Source organism: Monodelphis domestica, chromosome 5 (genome assembly GCF_027887165.1).
Source record: "Monodelphis domestica isolate mMonDom1 chromosome 5, mMonDom1.pri, whole genome shotgun sequence".
NCBI classification, from domain to species: Eukaryota; Metazoa; Chordata; class Mammalia; order Didelphimorphia; family Didelphidae; genus Monodelphis; species Monodelphis domestica.
The window spans coordinates 161,978,247-162,004,291 of record NC_077231.1 but is presented as its reverse complement, the minus strand read 5'-3'; the positions used below and the strand labels follow the sequence as shown (position 1 = coordinate 162,004,291).

The window sequence follows — 26,045 nt, the reverse complement described above, 5'->3', positions numbered from 1 at the left end:
TTTAATGTTTTAATTGCTAAATATAAATTTATTATTATTATTTAAAGATAGATATTAATGTGTTTAGTATGTATCATAATGTTTTTAATTAGGACCTCATAAGTGTTTCCTGATTTTAGGAACAGACTAGGGTAATAAAAATATGGACATTACAAGAATACTGGAAAGCAAACTCAAATAATTGTGAAATTGCATGGTTGTTCTATAATAGATAGGCCAGAACAAAGAATCAGTATTCTATGAACTACCTAGTATATGAGATTATGAAAAATATTAGATGCCTTGAGAAGAGGAGGTGGCACCTAGAAACTAAAACATATGTGCGTGCATGTGCATACACACACACCCTTTGAAGAGTTAGAATTAGTTGGAAGACTAGAGTCCAAAGAAGAGAAAAGTAGAATTGACATCAAGGAAATTAAAGGATCACAAAGAGACAATCCATTTGTAAGAAGGACCAAAGTCCATTGCTGAAGAATGTGATTACTCATCTGTAAATGACACAGAGGCCATATAGACTTGGACAGCAAAGTAGGACCCATGGAAGAGACTGAGAGAAGACATATCTTCTCAGATGAAAACCATTAAACCCACCTTAGCAATGTCCACCTGGGGAAGTGTCTTTGGAAGAGTGGAGCATTGTCTCCAGTGACTTCCTGAAAACTCAGCAAGTCTCTTACTTATAGAAAGGGCATATGTTGATGAAAAAAAAGTCTTAGGAGAGTCTTAGGAGCAGGACAAGTGGTGCAGGCCCAGAGGGTTAGATAGACTTATATTACATTTCAAAGATATCTGCAAAGCCTAAAGTATGGTAATTTTGAGACTCCATAGGAAGTAACAACTGTCCTTATTAGTGTGAAGAAAAAGGTGAGGGAATTTGTGTTTGGGCTTATATCATTTCATTTGTTGAGTGCATGATTTAACTTCTCTGGAACCTCAGAATTATCATTTATAAAATGAGGACGTAGACTGTGGAAGAGAGATTGGAAAGCATGCAACAAGAGTTTGGAGCAGCTGACCTGTCAGTCAAATGAAAAATATTCCAAACTCTTGTTGCATGCTTTCCAATCTCTCTTCCACAAGACTAGATATCCTCAAAAGGGTCTTCTAGCTCTAAAATGATGATGCTTTGATATTTCCTAACTATCTTTGGTCTGGAATGTGATTTTATTAGTATATGAAACTCCTGGTAAGGAACGTCCCTCTAAAAATGTAAACCATTTCGTAACTTAATAGTCTAAGAATGTTTCTTGATGTATTGAAAGGTTAAGTGACTTTCCCAGGGTCACACATATAATATATGTTCAGAATTGGGTATTGAACTCAGGCTTTTTGGATCATAAGGCTAGTTCTCCCTCTACTATATAATGCTGCCTCTCTTTTTTTATCCCTCCTTTTATACATCCAAACCCAAGGAGATAGAAATTGTTTAATAGGTCCAATTCTCAAGAACAGAAAAACACAGATGAATTTAAAACCCAAATATATGCAAACATACACACCCATCTTGCTCCCTTGTTCCTTCATTCCCTGTCAACACCTAATTTTCATAGCTAAGTGAAGAATGTAGATAAGAGGTGATATCCCTGTAAGAGGTTGTATCCTCAGGCAATAGACTGAGGTTATCCATCTGGAAGAGATGTCTCATCTATGTGATGAGGACTCTTACTAACTGCTGGTTAACTGACCTCTTTCAAGATCATAGAGAATTTTCCCAACTAGAAATCTATGAATCCTAGCACTGTCCACTTCTACCACTCAGTAAATCTAAGAAACAACTTTTGCAATTATAGTCCTCATGATTCCCAAATATCCTTATCCCAACTTTGATTCTCACTGATAAATGAAGAACCCTAGTGAAGTTCCCCTTAAAACCCCTCTTTAGAGTTCTAGGAGTATTTCTGAAGGGTTAAACTGTTTTTCTCTAAAGTCTTAAACTCCCATTTTAGCATTTATTCATCATTTATTAACTGATAGTGATTGATCAATGCTAGTTCATTGTACCAATTACTATCAATTGGCATTAACTAATCCTCTCACCAATATTCATATCACCTAACCAAAGGATATTTATGGAGAAGATATAATAAAAACAGAAACATATATTAAACTCCCCTATCCAATAAATAGGGGGTAGACTTTTATGTCTGGGGAAAGTGGGCTCAACCCAAGCAATTTCTACAGAGAATTCCTTCCCACCATAAGGCTTAAAAGTAGGATTTCAACAAAAGTGAGGAGAGCAGTTGAATAAAAATAGTTTAATTTAGAGAAGTACAGATAGAAAAAGAGAAAAGAGAGATTATTATCCTTATACTCTCTAACTCTAAATTCCTAATACTATCTAAAATTTCTAATAACCTACCTCTAACTATCTTCTGAGATCAGTTTTTTCTTGCCTGGCAAACACCAGGTCTACTCTAACCTACTCTATCTATCAATGATTCACTAACTACCTAACTCCCTAAATAATTAGGCATCAATCCTACAATCATTTTTCTATCACCCAACTGTCAGTAGCCAACTGCCAGTCCCTATTACCTCATCCTACTCTCCAGTGATCCAGAGGTGAAAAGTCCCCAACTATCAGCTCTGCTTCCTTTTTACTCTCCTGGTCTCCCTGGTAACAGAATCTTCAGCTCTGGCTCACTGACTCCTGTCAGTTCTGATCTACTTAGAAACCCTGCTCTCTAACCTCTTAAGGAGACAGAGGGAGAGATTAAGAAAATCCCTTTAACATATAACACTTACAACACTTTGTAACACTTTATCATGTACCCTATCATTCTGTTATTTTAATTTTTTCTATAATCCTATAAAAGTATATTCATAATAATTTCTTTTTTTTTTTGTAATAAGCCACAAGTTTTATTGAAACGTGGCCAAGTTTGTGGGGGTGGGGAGTTTGATCTCAAAAACAATGTTCCATTTAAGGCTCTTTTCATACAGAAATTGCCATTATAACTACATTATTCAAAATATCTTTAGTGTTGCAAGACTCACATGGTAAACACTTTAACTCCTACTCCTGTTCTGTAGTGTACATTCAATGGAAAATAAAAAGGCATTAACTACTTCATTTAGGAAGATATGTAGATAACAGGAATGAACACTGAGGTACTACAATAATTTGATGACAGTTATGACAACTTAATTGGCATTCCTTTTTGAGGGGAACAAACTTATAAAAGTGCTTTCAATGCATAGTTACACATATACACATATATACATATATGTATGTGTATATATATATGCATATATATGCTGCCGTGTCACAATAGGCGTGTTAAAGGCAGGTTAGGTGTACAAAGCACAAGAACTTCAGGAACTGCAATCAAGTGCAACTCTAAGTAATACTGAAATGAAGTTTAGCATCTGACCAGTGGATCATACTTTCAAGGCATTCAATTAGCTAACCCGTTGCAGTTTCTAAGCTATTCATACTGACTATCATTTTCACCATAGTTCTGCAAGGGATGCATATAATGCCAATTTGTTTTGGCTAAAATGTGATGTGAAGGCATTCCTTGGATTCTACGTAAAACTACCAGGATGAAACAATCTAATGGCAATCACTGGTAGGTTGCTTAAATTAATGACATCTTCTTTATGTTTTCTGGGAAGGTCTGATAGGGGGCAAAAACCTAAAACTATTCCAAATGATGGAGCTGCAGAATGGAAGCTATTTCCGGATGGCACTTCACTGTCATTTTATAAAGGTCTTCCTTCAAGTGAAACTACTACATTGCCTCCCAATTTCTCTCCAAGCGTTGAACGATCCTTAATATCATCCAAGCCATTTACTTGCCACTCGTGTTTAATACCTGTAAATTTCTTTTTAATGGCATCTTTAGAACTAGCATAAATCATCTTGCTTTTTAAAGGTGCACATTCAGGAGCCCAGAATATAAATACTAGGTCTTCTTTCTTAGACTCTTTTGTCTCGTATGTGGCATCATACAAAGCATATCGGCAATCATTCAGAGGTAGTAACTTCACAAAAGATGTGTAGGGGTCCTCTACTGTATCACCAATGTCACCCACCAAGATCTGCTTTGCTTCCTCTACAATTATTTGTTTTTTGTCATCACTTAAACAGAAGAGAACTGCTTTCTTTCTTTTTTTGATCTCCTCTTGTGTAGAAGATTTCCTTACTTTCATGTCATTAAAAACTTTGATTACTTCATCATTCACAGTTACTCCAGAAGCCTGACAAACGGAGAGGGTTCCAGACAGGTTTCTTTTTTTTTTTTAAATCCTTTCTCTCCCTCTTCTCCTCGGAAGTGATATCAAGAAGGTCCCTTACATTTTGAGCCACTTCTGAGCTTTGCAGGTTGTATATTTTCCCATAATAATTTCTAAGCAGAAATTCTATAACATAATATAAATTATACATGTACCTATTGACTATTACTCATTCTATTTCACCACTAAATTCTTTTCAGATTGCTGCATAGTCTATGGATAAGTCATTGCAGTCCTTGAGGCTGTGCTAGAGGATTATGAATTCTGGCATGGAGACTGGTTCCCAGGCATCTGGTGACTTGGTCTCCTGACCTTTCAGTGTTAGAAGGTCACAATCTAGTCTGCTAATTCTTTATCTAAAAACAGGAAAGAATAAACCTAACAAAGGCAGAGGCAACAGAAAGACCATGTACTTACAGGCCACATGGTGTACCCCGAGATAAAGGTCCAAGGACTCTCTGCCTCACCAGAACTTATAATAATCCTTGACTCCTGACTGGGAAGGCAGATAGATGAGGGAAATTTCTTGGCCACTTAGGACTTTTGAATGCATTCCAAATTCCAGATCAGAAGTTAACAAAAGACTCTCCTTTTTCTTGTGGCACTCAGACTAGAAATAATACCTCTGCCTGCTCTGAACTGGGGAGTCTTTTCCATTATGTCTTTCCAGAAGCAGGTTCTGCAGCCTCTCCCACTTAGGCTGGCAGCCAGTTTATCAAGCCAATATAATACATTCTGAGGATGGAGTTCCATCATTTATATTTAAATTATATATACTATCTTATATGTTCATATGTTGCAAAATCAAAGCTTTTATAGGGAAAAGAGGAAAAAAAATACCAGCAACAAATTGTCTTGGAGGATTTAGGTAATGATATGCCTAGAGACAAGGAATTTCCTTTGGTCTATGACCAGTGGCTGCCATTTACCCTCTTACCCCAGGAGACTTATAGATCTTAAAAGCAAGGAAACTAATAGGAACCTCATACCCCATATGGAAGTGAAGCTGCTTCCTGTATGTGAATGAAATGTCTTCTAAGCCACACTTGCCTTTTCCTTCAAATTCCCCTGAAATTTCCCACTGGGACCATGCCAGCCTGAGACAGGAAAAACAAAGAACAGGGAGTGAATTGCCTAGAAACATAAAAGAAATTGCCAAAAGGTCATTAATTGTTTCACTTAAAACCAAAGGCTGGCCTATTTCAGGAGAAGCATGCTAGAGAATAATGTTGGGCAGCCAGGCCAGAGAAACAAACCAGCAAAAACCACACAGATGGTGAAATTGCCATCTGCCTTATGTGTATGAAGGGCTCTCTCTTCCTTTTGGCTAAGATACTCTACTCCTGGCACACAGAAGGCACTTAATAAATATTTAATGATTGATTGTCTTCTCAACAAGGTATCAATATGAAGGTATGTCTACACTAGTCCATTGTCTACACTGTAAGTACCCATCAGATACCCCAAAAGGCTAAGTGCCCTCTAAAGTCATCAGGTCATCAAATTGATCAAGAATATCAGAGAACAATTCTTCTTATATAAGAATTATATTCATGCTATTATTTCTAAGTTTAACAACCTATTTTTAACAGTTAGCATTTGTCAGCAAGGATCCATAGCAAATCTTAAGTCAGGGACTTCTCAAAGGTCTGCAAAAACACTTAATTGTAAGGTGTTTAAGGATCTGTTCTTTAACAACTATGTTACTGTCCATTTGAGACCAAGGACCATATGATACTCCCAAACTTTATACTAATAAATTTGACTTCTAATATCTAAGCTTATAGCTGGGTTATTTTTTCTCTTTCAGATATTGCCTCTGACTTACCACCAAGAAGACATCCATATTGAAAGCATTTTCTCCTAAGCTTTCTGAACTCTGGTCAAAGTAAATTGCCCATGATAGCAGAAAGAGTATTGTCGAAAACTGAGGCTAGTAAGAAAATATGTTACAACTCCTGCTGAATTTGTCACTAAAGGAAGCGCATCAATCTTAAAAGAACTAACATAGGCGATTATTGAGCCTCTAGTAATCAAAGATGTTTAAAAAATCATAAAAAGAAGAAAAAGGGACAAAAAATTAGAAAAGGACAAATGCCATTTAAATTTTCAGAAGGGATGGGAGAACAAAGTCTTCAGACTATATAGATCAGTGAGCTTGACTTAGATTCAAGGGTAAAATCCAGAATCGATCTTTAAGTAGATGGTTGTTAAAATATGGAGAAGAGAAGATTGAAAAGAGCCCAAACTGACTTTTATGAAGACTAGATCATGACAGACTAACTATATTTCCTTTTTAGAGAATATTTTTAATAGTAGAAGAAAGAAATTAGATGGACATCATTTTCTTAATTTCTAGTAATCAACCAATAAGAGTTAAGCCTTTATTCTTTGCTAGGAACTAGGCTAACTACTGAGGATTCAAAGTAACATAAAAAATATTGTCCCAACCCTCAAGGATTTCAAATTCTAAGGAAGAGACATGTCAATAACTATATATTGCAAGAAATAATAAAGAGTAGATGAAAGGTAATCTAGAAGGAAGCTAATAGCAGTAGGGGAGACCTACTACTCAAGATAGGATTTAGACTGAGTCTTGAAGGAATAAGAGAAGCTAAGAAGTATCTCCTACTATTCTTGCACAAATTATTGAGCAAGATATGGACTAGAGAATAAATCAGATGGATTCAGATCTGGTTGGATTGTCAGATGTATTATTATGAAAAAGTATATATTATGTGTTTAAAAGTATTATTAATGATTCAGTGGAAACACAAATTTTCAAGGAAGGAGAGAAGCAAAGAAGGAAACAAGCATTTATTGAGTATTTACTATATGCCAGATATAGTATTAAGCACTAGGGAATACAAAAAGAAGCGAAAAAGACAGTCCTTGTCCTCAAGGAGCTTATATTCTAACAGAAGAAGAAATTACATAAAAGAGAGCTAAAAAAGGAAACGTGTTAGGGAATGAAGGTCTCCATCTTCCCAACTTGTTGCAGTCTAGAAGTCAGGAATAGGGCTGAGAATGGAATAAGTGGTAGCCCCCACCTCCACCCACCTGTGCTATTTAAGAATTATTTTATTACTGACTTGGGTAAAGGCATAGATGGTAGGGTAATCAAATTTTCAAGTGTCACAAAGCTGAGACAGTTAACTAATATTCCAGAAGCTGAGTCTGGTTCCAAAGGAATTTTGACAGGCTAGAGCTCCGGACACAGTCTAACAACATGAAATTCAATACAGGTAAATATAACCTTACACCTAAACACCAACTCCACAAATATAATATGGTGGAGGAATGGATAGAGAGCAGTTGATATAGATCCAGAAAGGATCAGTCTGAGTGAGTAATGTATTATGGCAGCCAAAGAAGTTAGCAGAGGTATGCAGAGCTTCCAGGAACAGAAAGATGATAATTCTACTGTACTCTGCCAATGTCAGATCTCATTAGAGTTATTGTGTTCAGTTCTCCAAACCATGGTTTAAGGAGGATGTTGATGAACTGGAGAATACCAAAGAAAGCAACTCAGATGGTGAAGGGACTTAAGTTCATTATATATACTTATCAGTAAAAGGAACAGGACACATTTAACCCAGAGAAGACTCAAGGAGGACAAGATAGTTACTTTCAAATATATGAAGAGATGTCATATGGGGGAATAATTAGATTTGTTATGTTTAACCCCAGAGGACAGAAAAAGAACCCATGGGTAAAAATTACAAAAATTTAGGCAAATATCAGCAAATTTCCTAACAATAAGAGTTTTCCAAAAGTAAAATTAACTGATTTCCTTCTCCTTCAAGCCAAGAGTAGCTGACTGTTTGTTGGGTATTTTATAAGCGGAAATTTTCTACCTTTGAACTATGTTTCCCAGAATTCCTTTAGTATCTCCCACCATCCCTTTCCCTGCATCCTCACATTTGCTTTGTTATATTATTGTTTATAAGTTTCTGGGACTTCTCGTGCAACCTCAACTTGAGTTAGGTAGCTCTTTTTTTTTAACTCTAATTTTATTTTCATTATTTTAATAAATCTTATAAATATAATACTTGAATTATTATATGTTAATTTTAATTCTCTCTTTTGCCTACTGGATATCCCACTGGAGAAGTCCGAAAGGCAATTGGAGATGGAGTCCAAATTTTTCTAATTATATAGTATGTCATAATAGGGATCCATTTCATGTATCCCCAATATCATACATTTTTGCCTTAGATATAGGAACAGTTTAATTTGTTGAATTGGAATGAATGCTATGAACACATTCTGAACCAGAAAAGTTCTCAAATCTGCCATGCCTTATTAAGTCTTTTTAAGTTTGTGTAGGGGGAAAAAAAAGTGGAGGCCAACTTTATGGAGATGAAGCTCTCCAAACTTAGGATGGCTCGTATTTAGAAAATAGATCCATAATTAATCTGTAGGCTTATACACTAAACCTTTCCTTTTTAATAGTACCTGTCTGATCTTGTGTTTCTCTGTCAGAGCCTTCAAGATCCAAGGAGTCATTAGTGTCAAAATTTAATGGATGGAATGGAAGCAATTTGTTTTATATTTTGCTAAATATGACCCTAGCACCCTCCAGAAATAGGAGTTATTATTCTGTTCCCTTTGAATAAATATACACAGGAAGCATGAAAGCATAGGGATGGGTACTTAACTCGTGATTTCATAGGTAGGGGGAACTCCAGTTGACTAAAAACTCCTAATACTAATGAAAATGTGCAATTTCTTTGCCACTTAGAGCCTTAGAGTGTCACCTAGCAAATTAAGATGTTAAATGATTTGCCTAAGGGCCCAAAGTCAATATGACACAGGTAGAACTTGAATTCAAGTCTTACTGGCTTTAATACCAATTTTTCTCTAAACCGTGCCTCCTCTCTATGAATGGAGTTTTAATTAAGTATTCAATTAAAATCTACACTTTGGAATTTTAAAAATATTTTTGTTCACTTGGAGGGATCTATGAGAAAAATTACTATCCACATTCAGTGGAAAAACTGTGGGAGTAGAAACACAGAAGAAAAACAACTGCTTGATCACATGGGTTGAGGGGATATGATTGGGGATGTAGACTGTAAATGATCACCCTAGTGCAAACATCAACAACATGGAAATAGGTTCTGATCAAGGACACAAGTAATACCCAATGAAATTGCCTGTCAGCTGCGGGAAGGGTGGGGGAAGGGGAGGGAGGGAAATAATGTGATTCTTGTAACCAAGGAATAATGTTCTAAATTGACTAAATAAATTAATTCAAAAGAAAAAATATACATTTTTGTTCTATAATGGAGCTATTTGATGTGAGTCTGCATAATAAGAAAAACATACGTCTTTTAAAAAAACTCTTACCTTCTATCTTAGAATCAATACTAAGTGAGGGCTAGATGATGCAGATTAAGTGATTTGTCTAGGGTCACACAGGCAGGAAATCTGAGGTCAGATATGAACCCAAGTCCTCCTGAATCAAGACCTGATAGGCTATCCCCTGGACTACCTAGCCGTCTCTATATCATGTACATTTGAAATATATCCCTTCTCAAATACTTCCCTGTGTGACCCTGGGCAAGTCACTTAACCTCCACTGCCTAGCCTTGACTTCTCTTCTGCCTTGAAACCAATACACGGTGTTGATTCTAAGACAGAAAGTAAGGGCTTAAAAAAATACTCTAAGACTGAGTTCTATTCCCTCTGGATTTTGTATTTGTGGGGAAAGTGTGCTCCAAGTTGGAGAGAAGAGAGAATGTTTGTTCCGACTTCTTTTACTGTATCTCTCTAGTAAATGCACATTTCTAAAAACTGGTTGTGTTTGGCTGATTAATTGATTTCAGCAAATAATCATTAGGAGCAGCACATCATCGGGAGCTCACAAACTACATAGTGAAGCTTCACCTAGAATCTGGAGGGGAGAAGTAGTCAACAAGGGGTCAGGGGGAGCCAAGCTGCCAGTGCGAGTCAGGATGAGGAAGTGAGCCCCAGAGCATGGGGAATACAGGGTTTAGTTTTTAATCCCATTTACCAGGAATCTGAGAAAGTGCTTGATATACAGACAGTTAATAACCTAGATAAACCAAATCCAGGCAATGCTTGTCATGGATGAGATGATCTCCAAATACCTTTAAATTTCTGTCTATCTGTCTGTCTTTCTCTTCCTCCCTCCTTTTCCCTCTCTTGGAATGGCATTCAAATGGATTTCTCTCTCTTTTTATATCATTTTCAAATTATTTTCTGGTTCCCAAGGAATATTCCAAGATGTATAAATACTATGTTCTCTTGTTTTTTTTTTTTAATAGACATCTGCATTGAAGAGCAAAATAAAGGGAAAAGATAGATGCCATTGAAAGCCATACAGCATCTTTAATAGGAACTGCCAGCAGTTCCTATATAATGAACCTGTGGGTGATGACCTGAGAAGGAGATTGGAGGCTGGAGGAATATGGATGGATAGATAAGGCAGTTAGAGAGAGAGAGAGACGCAGGAATAAAGACTCTGAGACCACAAGTTAAAATATGTGGGGAGTCGTGAGCTCCATTAATACCTCTCTATAGGAAGATAAGTTGAGAAATTATAAGTATGAGAAATAAGAGAATATATGGGGAACCGATAACTCCAGGATATCCCCCATAGATCAGATGGCCAAGAGATTAATGGGAGATATGTGGGACAACTACTTTACGCAAATCAGTCAGACATGAGGAGAATTATAGGCAAGACCAAGACCAAGAGTGTAAGAGGCAAGAGGGAGGGAGCAAGGGCAAGGGAGGCAAGGGAAGAGATGTACGAGGAAGAGATGTAAGAGGGAGGCTCACACATGATCCCCAACTTTTATTAGAGATTTTAGGGATGTGAAGTGGGAGGTGATTAATGAATACGTGACATGACATACGTTTTGACATTGGTTGAATTGACAATCTCGAAATCAAAGAGGCGGAGATTAATCCAACATGCACTTTGGAAAGGAATGCAGTCCCACAAGGCACAAGCTAGGACACTGTGACCAGCAATGCCCTGCCCAGGAATTTACCTGACCTTTGCGCTTGTCCTTTGGACTGTCCCTTTCCATACAATGATCATTAAGTCATCTGACCATGTGTCTGGTAAATGAATATATAGGATACAATATCAAATCATCAATCATACTTCCAAGATGCTAACATGCCTGGTATGCTACACCTTTGTTTGACTTTTAGATAGGGGTCTCTTGCTAGTTCAAATTCCATGATTCTTTATAAAACTTTTCAGTTATTTCCATTTCACAAAAGGATTTGATGACTTTTTGGAGCAATGGCTATTTTGCATTCCAGTTTGTACTAAGTTTGGTATTGGTTAAACAAGTATCCGTTTTTATACAGCCTGATTGTAAACTCTTGATTTTCATGAATTTGAATATTGAAGTTTATGAAGAATCTTTTCAGATTCTAAATTATGTTGGAAGCTGCTACTGAACAGTTGTTTCAGTTGCTATTTTTCATGCTGCCTTAAGAATTTTGTTAGTCTACTTCAGCAATTAGAAATTACAAAGACAGGGTTTCCAATTAACTGAGTGGGTATTCCAAAGAATTCGAGTTATGCTAAATGTCAAGAGTCATAATTTGCTTCTGTTCATAAATAGCAATGTAATTGTCCTTAGTAAGAAAATTGCAGTAACTGATTAAGTTTAAAAAATGGGAAGCAACTGATCTTTATGAAGATAAAAGGAAAAAAAACCCTTCAATTTGCAAGGAGAGCTCAGAGTCACTATTTCTACATAACAAGTATTTGTCTGAGATGCAGGAGTTTCACATAAACCCAAGGAATTTTGGCATAAAAGTATTCTTAATTCTTGGCCCTCTTTCTTAACTTTAAATAAAAATACAGTCAGATCTGAATGATCAATCAATGAATTTGAAAACATATATTACACACCTTTACTGTGTGTCAAGCACTTTAATAAGTGCTAGGGATACACAAGGGTAGCTAGGGGTCTCAATGGATAGAATGCCTGGCTGGAAGTCAGGAAGACTCATCTTCCTGAGTCCAAATCTAGCCTCAGACACTTCCTAGTGGTATGACCCTGGGCAAGTCACATGAGGAAACTCTCTCCACCACTGAAAAGATAGACAACTATTCTGGAAGGTATAGTCTTAGAGACTGGGGCAGTAAGAGGCTAAATCACTTGTGCAAGGTCATACAAGTAGAATATGCCATAGGTGGCACTTGAACCTCGACAACATTCTCAAACCTCAGTAAGCTCTCGATCCACTATTTCCACTATACTGTTTCTCTCATGCTTCCTCCCTTAAACATTTCAATTAAGTAATCTCCCACGCATGAGGGTCCTATGACATTAGGACATATCGTAACAACTAGCTTTCAAATATTAACCCACATCTGTAAAGCCATGGATTCAAGAGTTACCTAGGTATCTAGGTGGAGCAATGAATTGGGTCCTGGGCTTGGAAGCAGGAAAGCCTGAATTCAAATCTATTTTTATATTCTTACTAGCTATATAACCCTACACAAGTCACTTCACCTCTGCCTCAGTTTCCTCCACTGTAAAATGGGAAGAATTATACCTACCTTCCCCATTGTTCTGAGGATGAAATTAGATAACATTTGTGTTTTTTTTTAAAGGGTTTAACATAGTAGATGGTGAAGAAATTCTTACCTCCAATGATACCAATCACAGCCCATCCAATGTCTGCCCATTCTTTGTGATTCTGGTCCATGTTCTTCTAAACATTGTCCACAAGATGTCTATCCCATGTACAGGAGATTCTTCTCACTTTCTCCTACCATTTTTAGGTTATCAGTGGATAACTGCCCCATGATACAATTCCTCTGTAGTTTCGTTTGCTATTGCTCTTCATTTGAATTTTTGTTGCTTATATGTGGCAGCCTGCTTATACCATATATATTGTAAGATTAAAATTAATATCCAATACTCTAAGTAATTTATTAATAATAAACTTGAAGTAAAGGAAAATAAAAAGCTAGGGTAAAAAGAGGCTTACCCAGACCATAGGCGGGAGAAGAGAGGAGAGGTGGAGTTATACGCAACTATATACAATATGCAAGCATGCAAGGTGGGGAAGAAAGAGGAAAGGGATGCTGGGAGATGTAGTCCAAGGGTTGAAGGTTTTCTAATTATACCTTATTCTTCCACTTCTCTCCGTATAATATTCAATTTTTAGTTCTTTGGCATAAGTGGTGACCGATACCTCACTTTCATATAGAAATACTATTAAACTGTTAGTTTTGAAAAAAGGGACTTTTTTTTTCCCCTGGGAAGCTTAGGGGGTCATTAAAAAAGAATTTTTTAACAACTTCCCCAAAATAGTCAGATGATGCTTTTCCACTTTTTTTTCAAATCTGAGCCCAGCTCAGCATCCATATATACTATCTCAGATGTAGATATTGTAAAAGTTTTTTAGGGTATCCATCAAATGTATGTTGAAATCTGGGCAATAGACATGAATTATTTGGCCTTTCTTGTCTAGGTGGTGGATAGCTCAGGCTTTTTTGAGTGACTGCAGCTCTTTTCCAGGAAGCTCTGAACTATCTTAGGGCTGGTTGAAATCAACAGAATGTTATCCACAAGTAAGAGCATCCAGAGGACCTCACCTTGTTCATTTTCCTGGTCTCTGTATTAGATCTTCTTGATCCCAGTATAAATACAGTTGAGTAAACATCTGTTTTATTCTTCACCTAAGGTTTATTAGTAAACAGTTATTGAACATGTCAATATTGAACATGTCTTTGTTGTTATTTCATCCAAATTATAGAGAGGACCACCTTGCCATAAATAAGTCTATAAGATGACAGTTTCTCTTTTTTTAACCCTCACCTTCCATCTTAGAATCAATACTGTGTATTGGTTGCAAGGCAGAAGAGTGGTAAGGGCCAGGCAATGGAGATTAAGTGACTTGCCCAGGGTCACACAGCTAGGAAGTGTCTGAGTCCAGATTTGAACCCATATTTGAAACCCATCTCTGGACTTGACTTTCCATCCACTGGGTGACCCCATTGCTCCAAGATGATACTTTCTTTTTACAAATAAAATGCTTCTTCATAATCAGTCAACAATATGCCCAATGGGACCTTATATTTTCTATGCTTCATTTAATTGTGAGATAGTAAAAATATAGTCATATGTTAAATATAATACGTGAAAGTCTATGTACATATATATACACACACAAAAACAGATATGTGATTATATCTATATAATGCCCACATACATGTCTTCTATGTATTTTTGCCTCATATATTTTGCATGGGGGGGAGGGACTATGCTGAAGGCATTACAAATGTAAATGCTTTGAGAGATACAAATACACACACAGAGATTAGTGTGTGTGTTTTATTTGGTCCATTCTAACTTACTCTTTGTCTTTGTGTTCATTTGTGCCAACTCTACATCCTCTTGGAGCCAATAATGTTAGAGTTCAAGTGTGGTAGTTATCCTATCCTTGATGGAGAAAACAATTTGGTGAAATGACTTTTGCAAAGATTTTCCCTTTTCCTTATTTGTTTTTCTATTTTCATCCTTGAATGCCCCTCGGATGCCTTTGCTTTTATGGATATTTTGTCATTTTTTTCTACAAACTGGATTTTATTCTTCACTGATCCTCTCTGCTTTGTGAGTGTTGTTTATAATTGTAATTTTATGGATCAGTTTCTGATGTTGCTTCTGGTAGCTATTTCTCTTCATTTTACAAGGAAGCTGGCTATTTACTGACTAAAATGTTTTCTGAGATTCTTTTATCTCCTTTTTTGGATTTTAGGTGTGGCAATTACTTTGTATTAGTTATACTTTAAGATGAAATTATTATGGCTTCTTTCATTTTTATTTCCTATTATAGTTTTGATTTTCAAAAACTTGTTTAATTCTCTGTGTGTACTCAGGCCATCAATTTATCAGAGCTAATATCAAATTTTGTCTTAAAAAAAGAGAAAAAGAGAAATAGAATTAGAAAAAAATAGCGTATAATGAAAACCATTTAAATGTAACATTTAAACAACACATAGCTAGCTAGTAGGAAAAGGAACAAATTTGTGAAGATAGGATTAACTCTCCTCTTGCCTATTTTTAGCTAATCAAATTACCCCTACTTGACACTAAGAGAGGTAGCAAGTCACTTGCTAGAGTAGGTAGCAACTCTAGAGGCCACTGTCCTGCCCCTAGGCAGTGCTAGGCAAATTGAAAGATTGTGATTGGTTCCCATAAAGTAGGGAAGGGACAGGAAGGGATATAGAAAAAGGGTTATAAAAAATTCCGAACTTCCTGTCCAAGGTGGCTTCTCCTTTGGAGTTCGTCTTTGGACACTCTGCATCAGTGAGCTGTACTGAAGGAAGAGACTCTTTCCCTGCATCCTGCATCAGCTTGCTGTGTAAGTAGCTACCCTTCCTTTCCTGACTTCTGAAAAGATTGGTTTGGGAGATTACTGCCTTGGCATTGGAGGAGGTTGCCTTGTTTGGACTCTAGCTGAAGACACCACTGGACTTCTGGCTTGAGGATTACCAGGAAATCCACATGGAAACGGGACATGGGGAAGCTCCTGTGGGCTGAGCCTCACTTCACCAGAGAAGAGCTGGTAGGGTTGTTAAAATTTGTCTATTTAGCTACATTTTTCCACTTTCACTCTTTCTACCTCTTTGTAATTAAAGCAGCTAAAAGTCATTTTGACTTAAGCTATAGTATTTTTAAATTGGTGACCACAATATTACTTTAGAACTTTCATATTAGCATAAAAACTTAAATTTAAATTCTTACAAATGTTAAATATATTATTTAAAAATCTCTCTGGTTCACAGTGGCCCTAATAAAAATACTGTGATCTTCTGCTCAAAATTATATTACCAGTGACCCAAAAAATTACCAGCATATTTGGACAGTAAATACTATCCAATAAAGGATTTCACAACAGTTATTGGAGAAATAGATACTTCACATTTTCTGACTGTCATGATCTAAATGCTTTGACTTAGAAGAAATGTTCTTTTTATTCAGCACATTTGTTCTGGATATAACAAGAATGAATTTGAAATGCAACTACATTTTCAGATATTCACAGAATAATATAAATAGAGTAGTTAAGTTTTAAACTCTTTTTAAGAATGATATATAAGAAAAAGCAAATAGAAATCTGCACAGAAGAATACTATGTTGATCATTATACTATTAAGAACTATTTCTTTCTTAATAGGATTTCAAAGTAATTATTGGGGCATAATGCAAGAGAAGCCATCCTTTCAGATATAATCCTGATAGTACCTAGATAGGTACATAGAAAATCCCTTTTCCCCACAACTACTGACTGTACCTTTGACAACATTATTAGAATCTTGCTCATAACAAGAGCAGGAAAATGTGAATGCCTCAAAGCAAAGTTACCGTTAATGGAAAAAAATTATAATTCTAGGCATACATACTAAAATAAGAATGTTAATATTTCCTTATTCCTCTAATGACAGTAAATATTTGTATTTGTTATTACCAAATCATCCTGATTTCTATCAATCGCTTACTTTGATTATTTCCCTTATTATCAAAGAAAAATTTTTTAAAGTTTGAAGAATGTCAAAAGTCTGTTCAAGAAATCAAAATTTTATTATGGAGATCTTTGGCATAAGATATGATAGTTGAAACCTCGTATTATATACTATTGGACTGTGCCCACCCCACCCCCATTCAAAATCAACTTTTTAACTGTTCAAAGGAATTTAATTCCATCCATTAAAAGAATGCTATAATTTTTTGTATTGAGTTGAAAATTATTTCCCATCATGAAGAATTGTAGATAGAATCATCATAGTATTTTCACTATCACTAATATCAATTTTCTCTAAATACTATTAATTAATGACATTCAAAAGATTTACACCATATATAAAACTATGGGTTCACAGTTGATTTGGAGGCTGGCTATATGATATAGAATTGTTAAAAGGTGCAGGGGGAAGGGCAAGGAAGGTTAACAGCACTACTGTGCCTTGTTCCAGAAACAATAAGCATTCAGTGATACTTTAAACCTTAAAACTCTTTATGTTTTCAGATAGAATTGTTATTATTTAAGTATCCTAAAAGTCATACATATATTTTAGTAGTGGCATATTAGGAATAACCAAAAAGTAAATATTTGTATCAGCCAAATTTCAAAGAAGATGATAAAAGCAAAGGACAGATTCAAAGTGATATAATAATCAGCACCTCCTTCCTAACACCTAATAACTTAAATTTCACATATTGGATTCTTAATAAACACTTATCAGCTGAATATTTAGTATGACTGGAGGACCATAACAGACCACTAGGTGACACTGTTATGTGAAAAATACCTTTGTAATATAAATAATCATTCTTTAATTCTTTTGGAAAGCATGGTTTAACATGGATTGAGTTTCCTTAAAGTGAGCATGTTTTTATTATGGTAATATTTTAACTAAACACACAAAAAAGAAAAGGTATAAAGCACAAAATTTGTTTTTGTAAATGTAAGATGTTTAAATAAAGCTGTGATGATGTCACTTAATTTAGTAAGTCTTAAGTATGTAACAGGTGCAAAATACTATGGTATTTTAGAGGCAATGTGGTATAGAGACAAGATTGCAGGACTTGGGCTCAGTAGAAATCAATGTTCAAATGTGGAAGAGGAATAAAGCTTTTTCTGGTTTGCCCCTGAGAGCAAAACTAGGAGCAAAGGATAGAAGGAACAGAGAGGTTTGAGTAGATGTGATGCAGTGGGGAGGGAGAGTAGGAAATTTCCCAAGAATTAGAGCTATCAAAAGTGAAATGAAGTGTCTCAAGGTGAAAGGGATTCTGGAGATCTTTAAAGCAAAGGTTGAACAGTCACTTGTTTGATAGGTTGTAAAAGGAACTCTTTTTCAGGAAAGTGCTGGACTTCATGGCCCCTGAGGTCCTCTACTACAATACATTTTTGTGATAGTGGGGAATTCTTGTTCTGACTTTGGCTGTGCAAACATGGGCAAGTCAGTGATCTTCCCTAAGACAGTTTTCTCATCTATATAACACTCCTCTACTTATAGTTCCTCCTTACAGGCTTATTATAAGAATAAAAAAAATTAGCTATTATGAGTTGATGTGAGGCATACTATAATAAATAAGGCACATGCCCTGTCCTTAAGGAAGTCATCAACCAGTTATGAAGGTAAGATATACAAATTTATAAAGCTGAGCATGATAAGTGATATAGAAGCAAGCTCAAACAAAAGGCTAAGAGATCTCCCAGGAAGAAAAGATCACTTCCATTCATATTCAGATCTCACCTTTTTTCGTCACAGTTAAAACAGGTTTGATTAGGCGATGACACAAGATGACTAAATCTGGGTCGGGTCTTCACAAGCCAGACATCACTGAACAGTATCCTATTCTTAAGACATAGAATTCATACTCCCTCTCCTCCTCCCTCATACCATTACTACAAGAAATAAGGGAATGTATAAACTATGTCATCCAAATCCACTCAATTGCCCACCAGGAAGCTTCTGCTTGTCAGCTTCTTACTAAGAGAGCAGAAGACAGAGTGATGCTGTGGGACAGTGGAATGAGCATAAAACACCTCTATGGATGTATTGGTGTGATAGTGTGTTGTTGCTGCTATTGTTAGTGATGGTGATTAATGATAACGTTTACATTTATACTTGACTACAAACATATTACTTTCTAATGTCATTCTTCAGGTTACAGCTTGGGGAAATCTTTGAACCTCTTAGGACCATCACAAAGGATCCACTCTGTTCTTCAGAAGAGTGTTATGGGGATTGTAGGAAAGGGGAAATGGTTTATACACAAGGGGAAAAAAATCACATTTAAATAATTTCAGTTTATTAACAGAGAAGAGGAATAAGGGAAAGGATAGCCTCTGACTTTTTACCCACTATATTTTATTATCTAAGCTTACTCTATCTATCTTAACTAAAGGCTATTAAGAATATATCCCACAGTAAACCCAGAATCTCACACACACAGTCAATAGTTGGTCAGATATCAGGAATCCAAGTTGTGGTGTCCTGAGATGGTCCCAGCAAGGTAGAGTCTTTTCCCCAGTCAATCTTTCCACCAGGAAGACTGGAGGTTTTCCTCTCACCCTCAGCCAGTTGATCCTCAAAGGCCAGTTGCCTGGTAGGTGGTTTGTTCAGGGAGTTTCAGCTATACACCTTCCTTCTTCACTTTCAGGTCCAAACTGAGTCAGTTGGAAAACTGGCCCTTTGGAACTCTGACCCAATCAGCTCATAAAATATTCTAAGTCTTAAGACCTGCCAATCATTCTTGCATCTTCTATCTTCCCTTGCTACAGTAGTCATGGTTCAGAATGGCACTACTTCTTGATCTATTTGAGATCTGATGCTCTAAAACATTCACAAGTCTGAACCGAAGACCATTCTCTATAGAATATTCTTTCATGGTCATGTAGTTGAAGACAAATGTTGAAAGCCCTCCAAAACCTTCTGTCAGTATCTGAATCCTCTGTATGTGCTAAAAGATCCCCAAAGCTCTCTAGATATGATAGTAGGTATGATGTGCCCAGTAGCAATAATTTGGTGATGGGTTTACAGCCTACATTAGAATAAAAAAGGAATCAATTGGAGCAGTTAACATGATATACAAGAAGTTAAACAAGAAGTTTAGATCCACTGTAGAGGCATAAATGGTTTTCATCAAGTAATTTATTTTATTTTTTAAGAATATTGTTTTTTCAAACATCCCAGAGGGATTGTTGAGAAAGAGCACTATCCACATTCAGAGGAAGAACTGTGGGAGTAAAAACACAGAAGTAAAACAACTGTTTGATTACATAGGTAGAGGGGATATGGTTGGGGATGTAGACCCTGAATGAACATCCTAATGCAAACACCAACAACATGGAAATGGGTTCTGATCAAGGACACATGTATTACTCAGTGAAATTGCGTGTCAGCTAATGGAGGAGTGGGGAGAGGGGAGGGAGGAATAAAATATGATGTTTGTAATCAAGGAATAATGTTTGAAATTGACCAAATAAAATTTTAAAAAAGAATATTTTATTTTCCATAATTACAAGTAAAAACAATAACATTTTTAAAATTTTGAGTTCCATATTTTCTCCCTCCCTGCCAATTTTCCACAGAAATTATAAGAAATTTAATATAGGTTTTATTGGTATAAACATGTAAAACATTTTTTTATATTAGCTTTTTTTGAAAGATAACTTGAATCAAAAAAAAAATATGAAGAAAGTAAAATATAGAATGCTTTGGTCTCAATTCTGACTCCATAAGTTCTTCCTCTATAGGCAGATGGCATTTTTCATCATAAGAACTTTCATTAAGTGTTTTATGAAATGAGTAGAGAACAAAAGGAAATTCTGAGTGAACCACAGACAAGAGGATAGCTTTGAGAATTAAATGTTAAATTTGTTATTACCTGAAAAGAAAAGCAACCTTGATAAAATAGAAATCCATAGATTTGACATATATAGTCATTTTTGTTCCCCAACATACATCATAATGCTCATTTTATTTTTAATGAATTTTTTTAATGTGGAAAAAAGGTATTTGATAGGGTAAATCAATCCTCACATTCATATAAAGGTGATCTGACTGATCACAAGTCATTAAGGAACTTAAATCTTTGAATTATTTTCCTAGTAAGAATAGACAATGAATTCATATTCTTTTTCATGTTTCTGCCCTACAAGGTTTGTCTGAAATTCTGCTTCCCTTCCTTTTGCCAGGACATCATTATATCCTCTTTCATCTGCTGTACCCTGTACCTATGTGACTTCATCGGGAGAAAGGAGTTTGAGCATTACATTACAGAATGCAATGTCTGCTCCATTGTCAATTGCATGTGATGACTTACAAGGGCTCATATAAGGCCTCAGACATTAAAATTCACAAGAAAGGTAAAAAGTATCACTTGTAAGTTACATGAAGAAACACCAGATCCATTTGCAGGAGATAATGGACTTATTCCTCTTCTCATTATACCTGACTTCTATGTCTTCATCAAGGAGTCTAATTTAAGTCACAGTATTGCTACCAACTCCATCAGAGTCTTATTAAGTGCAGAAAAAAAGTTAAAACACAGAATGATATGGTGATAGAATGTGAGAAGGGAAATAAGGAAAAAAGCAGGGGACAGAGGAAATGAGGAGGCTAATGCCAAAACTCTTCTGTAATCCTCACCAGAACAAGATTACCCTTCCATCAACATGTGTCTCACACATGTTCCAAGAGTTTTGTGAGCTTGGAATCTTTTGAACTTGATAATTATTCATCATGACATATGCCATATTGTAAGCAAAAACTCTAGGGTTCCTCCTTGAAAACAGGAGCTTTCACAGGTGTTTATCATACAGGATTAAAATTATACAAAAGGTTCTTGGAGAAAATCGTAACTCAGAAACAAATATGCCCAAATACTACATCATTCTTTGCAAGGCAAATTTAATGCTAATAAAATACTAACAATGCCTCACACAGAACATTTACACAAAAAAAAAGGACACACAAAACATTGAGAGATGGCCTGGGGTTACCCTCTCCCATGGTAACCGGAATCGGGAGGACATTGGCCAGGATCCTAGAAAACTCTAGCCCCACAATTTCCAGCTAGACCAGGGATTCTAGAGATCTCAAAAGGAAGACTTTCTTTTTTTTTTTTAAATAAAGATCTCGTGAATATTCCCTACCACCTCAAACTAAAAGATCCAATCTGATTAAAGACAGAGTAGACAAGCCTACTATCAAACAATAAGGCTGAAACTTTGTGCCTGACCTCTTGTTAGGGTGGCTACTATATCACCATGTCCTGACTTAATTATTCTTGTCCAGTCTTCCTAAGATGAAGATTCTGGAAATTCCTGGAGCCCTTTTCATAATCAAATGATTGAGGTCTCTAACATTATTAAATAAATTATTTATAAAACATTTCAGATGAAATTCTATTGTGACTGAAAATATTTAAAGGTAATCCCCTTCCTGCCTCCCAGCAAAAGTCAAAGTAATATTTAATTAGTTTTCAAGTTTACAATTGATTTCTGTTGTTTTTTTTTTTCTTATCAGAAAGACAACCCAATGGTCAATAAAACGTAGGTATTCATTCCCTTAATTTTAAATTAAATTTAAAAACCATTTGGAATTATATCACAAAAGCACCAAACTGTTCTTACCTTTTGACTCACAAAAGAAGGGTCTCATATATACTCATATATACAAATTATTCATAGGAATGCTTTTCATAAGAGGAAAAGGAGAAAGGAGGAGGAGAAAGAGAAGGAAGAGAAAGGTGGGAAGGAAAGGGGAAGGAAGGAAGGAAGGAAGGAAGGAAGGAAGGAAGGAAGGAAGGAAGGAAGGAAGGAAGGAAGGAAGGAAGGAAGGAAGGAAGGAAGGAAGGAAGGAAGGAAGGAAGGAAGGAAGGAAGGAAGGAAGGAAGGAAGGAAGGAAGGAAGGAAGGGAGGGAGGGAAGGAGGGAGGGAGGGAGGGAGGGAGGGAGGGAGGAAGGGAGGAAGGGAGGAAGGGAGGAAGGGAGGAAGGAAGGAGAGAGGAGGGAAGGAAGGAGAGAGGAGGGAAGGAAGGAGAGAGGAGGGAAGGAAGGAAGGAAGGAGAGAGGAGGGAAAGAAAGAAGCAAGTTAGAAAAGATTTATTAAGCATCTACCGCATGTCAGGCACTGTGGTAAGTGCTTTACAATTATCTCATTTGATAATATAATGAGAGACAACATGATAGATGGAGTTAGAAACTCTTCATTTAAAATAGCAAATCTGCTTATCATTAACTGTATGTCTTTAAAGTTATTTCAATACTCTGGACCTCAATGACCTCTATACAGAATGAGGAAATTAAACTACATCAAGGATTCTTAACCCAGGGTTTATGAACTTATTTTAAACATATATATATATACATATATTAATAACTGTATTTCAAAATAATTAATTTCCTTTATAATCTTATATATTTTATTTTATCCATTTAAAAGCATTATACTGAGAAAAATTCATAGGCATTAACATCTTTACATAAAAGCGTACAACCAAAAATTAAATATAAGATGCTACTGGTCTGGCTAATCCAGACTAAGCGCAATGCTTGACACAAAGCATAGTAGGTATTTAATAAAATGTATTGACTGTTCACTATCTATCAGCTCTGTCTTTTTACAAGCTGTTCTCCATGCTAAAAATATTTTCTCTCTCCTTCCTGATGTGTAACTCCTCACTTCTTTGGCTTCGTTCAAGACAGCTGACCTTCATCAGGAGGCCTTTTCCAAGCCCCTTCACTTCTGTTCCTTCTGAGAATACAATATCCATCTTTCATTATCTAGTTCTTTGCATACTGTATCTCCCAGGGACCATGTTTTTATCCTTCTTTGTATCCTCAGTGCTTAGAGTAGTGTCTAGCACATAATAAGCTCTTAATAAATTCTTGTTGACTCACTGACCAACAAGTTGACTGTCATAAAAAGATGCATGATGCACCAAGAGTTTAAATACTTTGCTCAGAATCTAACTTTAAGAGATGGGATTAAATATTCTATTTCTTCTTTTATTAACCTGCGTAAATTATGTTTTTGTAAATGTTCACCCATTTCACATAGATTGTCAGATTTATTGTCATATAATTGGGCAAAATAGCTTCTAATGATTGTTTTAATTTCCTCTTCATTGGAGTTGAGTTTACGCTTTACATTTTTGATATTGGTAATTTGATTCTCTCCTTTCTTTTTTTAATCAAATTAACCAGTGCTCTATCTATTTTGTTTTTTTATAAAATCAATTCTTCCACAATCTAACATTCATAAGAGATAGGCCACGTCTTGACTAGTCAACACTCTAACAACTAAACCAGGCCACTTCATGTATAGAGATAATCCCATCCTATTTGAAGGAAAGTGACTAATAAATGGACAACATTTACAGACATAATTATCCTAAGACAAACTCATTTAGAAAAATCATGTATTCAAGTCTCATGCAGGATATAATGTAATCAATCCCCTCAAATACCTTAAAACATTCATTAGTAAAGGCACTGCAGAAGCACAACCACTCACAAAAAGGCACACAAAATGAAGTGATTATTCAAAAATTGCCAGCACTCAAATATTTGTGTCAATATACAAATGCAAGCACAAATAAATGAGGAATCATAAATTCAGTCTTGCAGACAGGAAAAACGAATAACTGGCAGAGACACAAACTTTTTCATTTTCCTTTTTAACCCAGGCACATGGTTGCTAGTGGTTGATTCCATTTCCAGCTCTAAGTCACAGATGCTTTCCACGAGCCCATCCACTCTTGGAAGAAAAATCATTCCATTTAGCGCAAATTAATCAATTTCTGCAATAGTGTCCTGCTCTTCAGATGAACTATTTTGTGGTACTTTCTGCTAAGCTATCCATTTGGATAAAAGAATAAAAAGCAAAGCTTCATTAAACTGAGAATTTGTCTCCTACATTCTTGACTTTCTGCATAGTAGTTTATTTCTGAACGGATTTCCGTTCTGCTGAAGATATCGCAAAATCAAGTTCAAGACTGTTACCAGAAAATCCAAAGCATATGGCACTGTTAGGAGTAAATCTGTCTGCATTCATAAATGCACAGTGTACAGAGCATATAAGAATGTTCAACTAAAGAACTGGATGGAGAAACAGAAGCACTGAAATAAAATATGAATTATTTAAAGAAAATTAGCAAGGTCATGTCAGGAAATTTCGTATATCCATTTACTGCCTAATTGAGGGTTGGAAGAAAAGATAAAAGAGAGTTAAATGGACTTGGACATTTCATGCAGCATCTAAATTACTGACATGAAACAACCTTTTCCAGTGTGTTGCAATCTGGAATGACTTGTGCTGGGTTTTGTTCTCATTGTCTCACTTGTTCTGTCTCTGATAAAGCCTTGGGGAAAAAAAAATCCCTAAGCCTGCCTTGGTCTCAACTTCCCCTTTTGTAAAATGACTGCACCTTCTCCTCTGATAGGCTGTGTTCTATGTTCTCAGCGTCAAAGGTTTCCCTTCTGCTCCCTGCTCCTTCCCTCCACCCCCAAATATCTGTCTGAGTGTGTGTGTGTGAAGTCAGAAAGACTCATATTCCTGAGTTCAAATCTGATCTCAAACACTTATTTGCTGTGTGACCCTGGGCAAGGCACTTAATCCTGTTTGCCTCAGACTGAAAAACTAGCTGGAGAAAGAAATGGCAAATCTCTCTAGTATCTTTGCCAAGAAAATCCCCCAGAAGTTCACAGATATGACTGAAATGAATGAGCAACAAGTCTATATATAGTGTAAGGAAAATCTCTTTATAACAGATATTTAAACAAAGAAAAATGTGGCAAAGTGTGTGTGTGTGTTTATATGTTATCAATAATATATGAAGACCCTGATAATATATTTAAAGTTTTACTACTGCACTGAGTTCCTCAGATGGCTTTGGAAAAATACTAGCACAGCAACAATGGTGCCATTGTTTGAAATCATGAGAATTATTCAAGCAGAAAAACTATGTAGAAGAATGGTGTATGAACTGGGTTATACATTTGCAGCTAAGAATGAAATCTAGATAAGCAGTTATATATCATGCTTTAGGGGGAAGCAGGTAAGAGAATTACTTGAATCTCAGGTTACAGTATAACCTGCAATGTTTACGTCACTGACATTTAAAATTAAACACAATTTCAAATTCCTCACGTGGAGGTCTAATGGAAGGCAGTCTTGGGATCTGTTGGATCTAACAGAAATTGCCAAATGGATTGAAAGCATTGGTTGACATATAAATCAAGAATTTTGTTTCCTCAGCCTCTTCAAAATGAAATCAA

General features: G+C 36.0%; 1 protein-coding gene and 1 long non-coding RNA gene across 2 annotated transcripts; one reads left to right on the top strand and one right to left on the bottom strand.

Moving 5' to 3' along the window:
* Positions 1-2,833: 2,833 nt before the first annotated feature.
* Positions 2,834-4,225, bottom strand: LOC100016593 (cofilin-2-like). The gene has a single exon (XM_056799496.1). It carries the CDS (start codon positions 4,156-4,158, stop codon positions 3,709-3,711), a length of 450 nt encoding a protein of 149 aa, XP_056655474.1. The 5' UTR covers positions 4,159-4,225; the 3' UTR covers positions 2,834-3,708.
* Positions 4,226-14,240: 10,015 nt separating this feature from the next.
* LOC130454575 (uncharacterized) lies at positions 14,241-21,603 on the top strand. The gene is made up of 2 exons (XR_008912235.1): positions 14,241-15,615; positions 20,959-21,603. It is a non-coding gene; the product is annotated as an uncharacterized LOC130454575 (long non-coding RNA).
* The last annotated feature ends 4,442 nt before the right edge of the window (positions 21,604-26,045 follow it).

Excerpts from the sequence above, each read along its gene's own strand:
- LOC100016593 (XM_056799496.1), bottom strand. The coding sequence starts at position 4,158 with ATGAAAGTAAGGAAATCTTCTACACAAGAGGAGATCAAAAAAAGAAAG.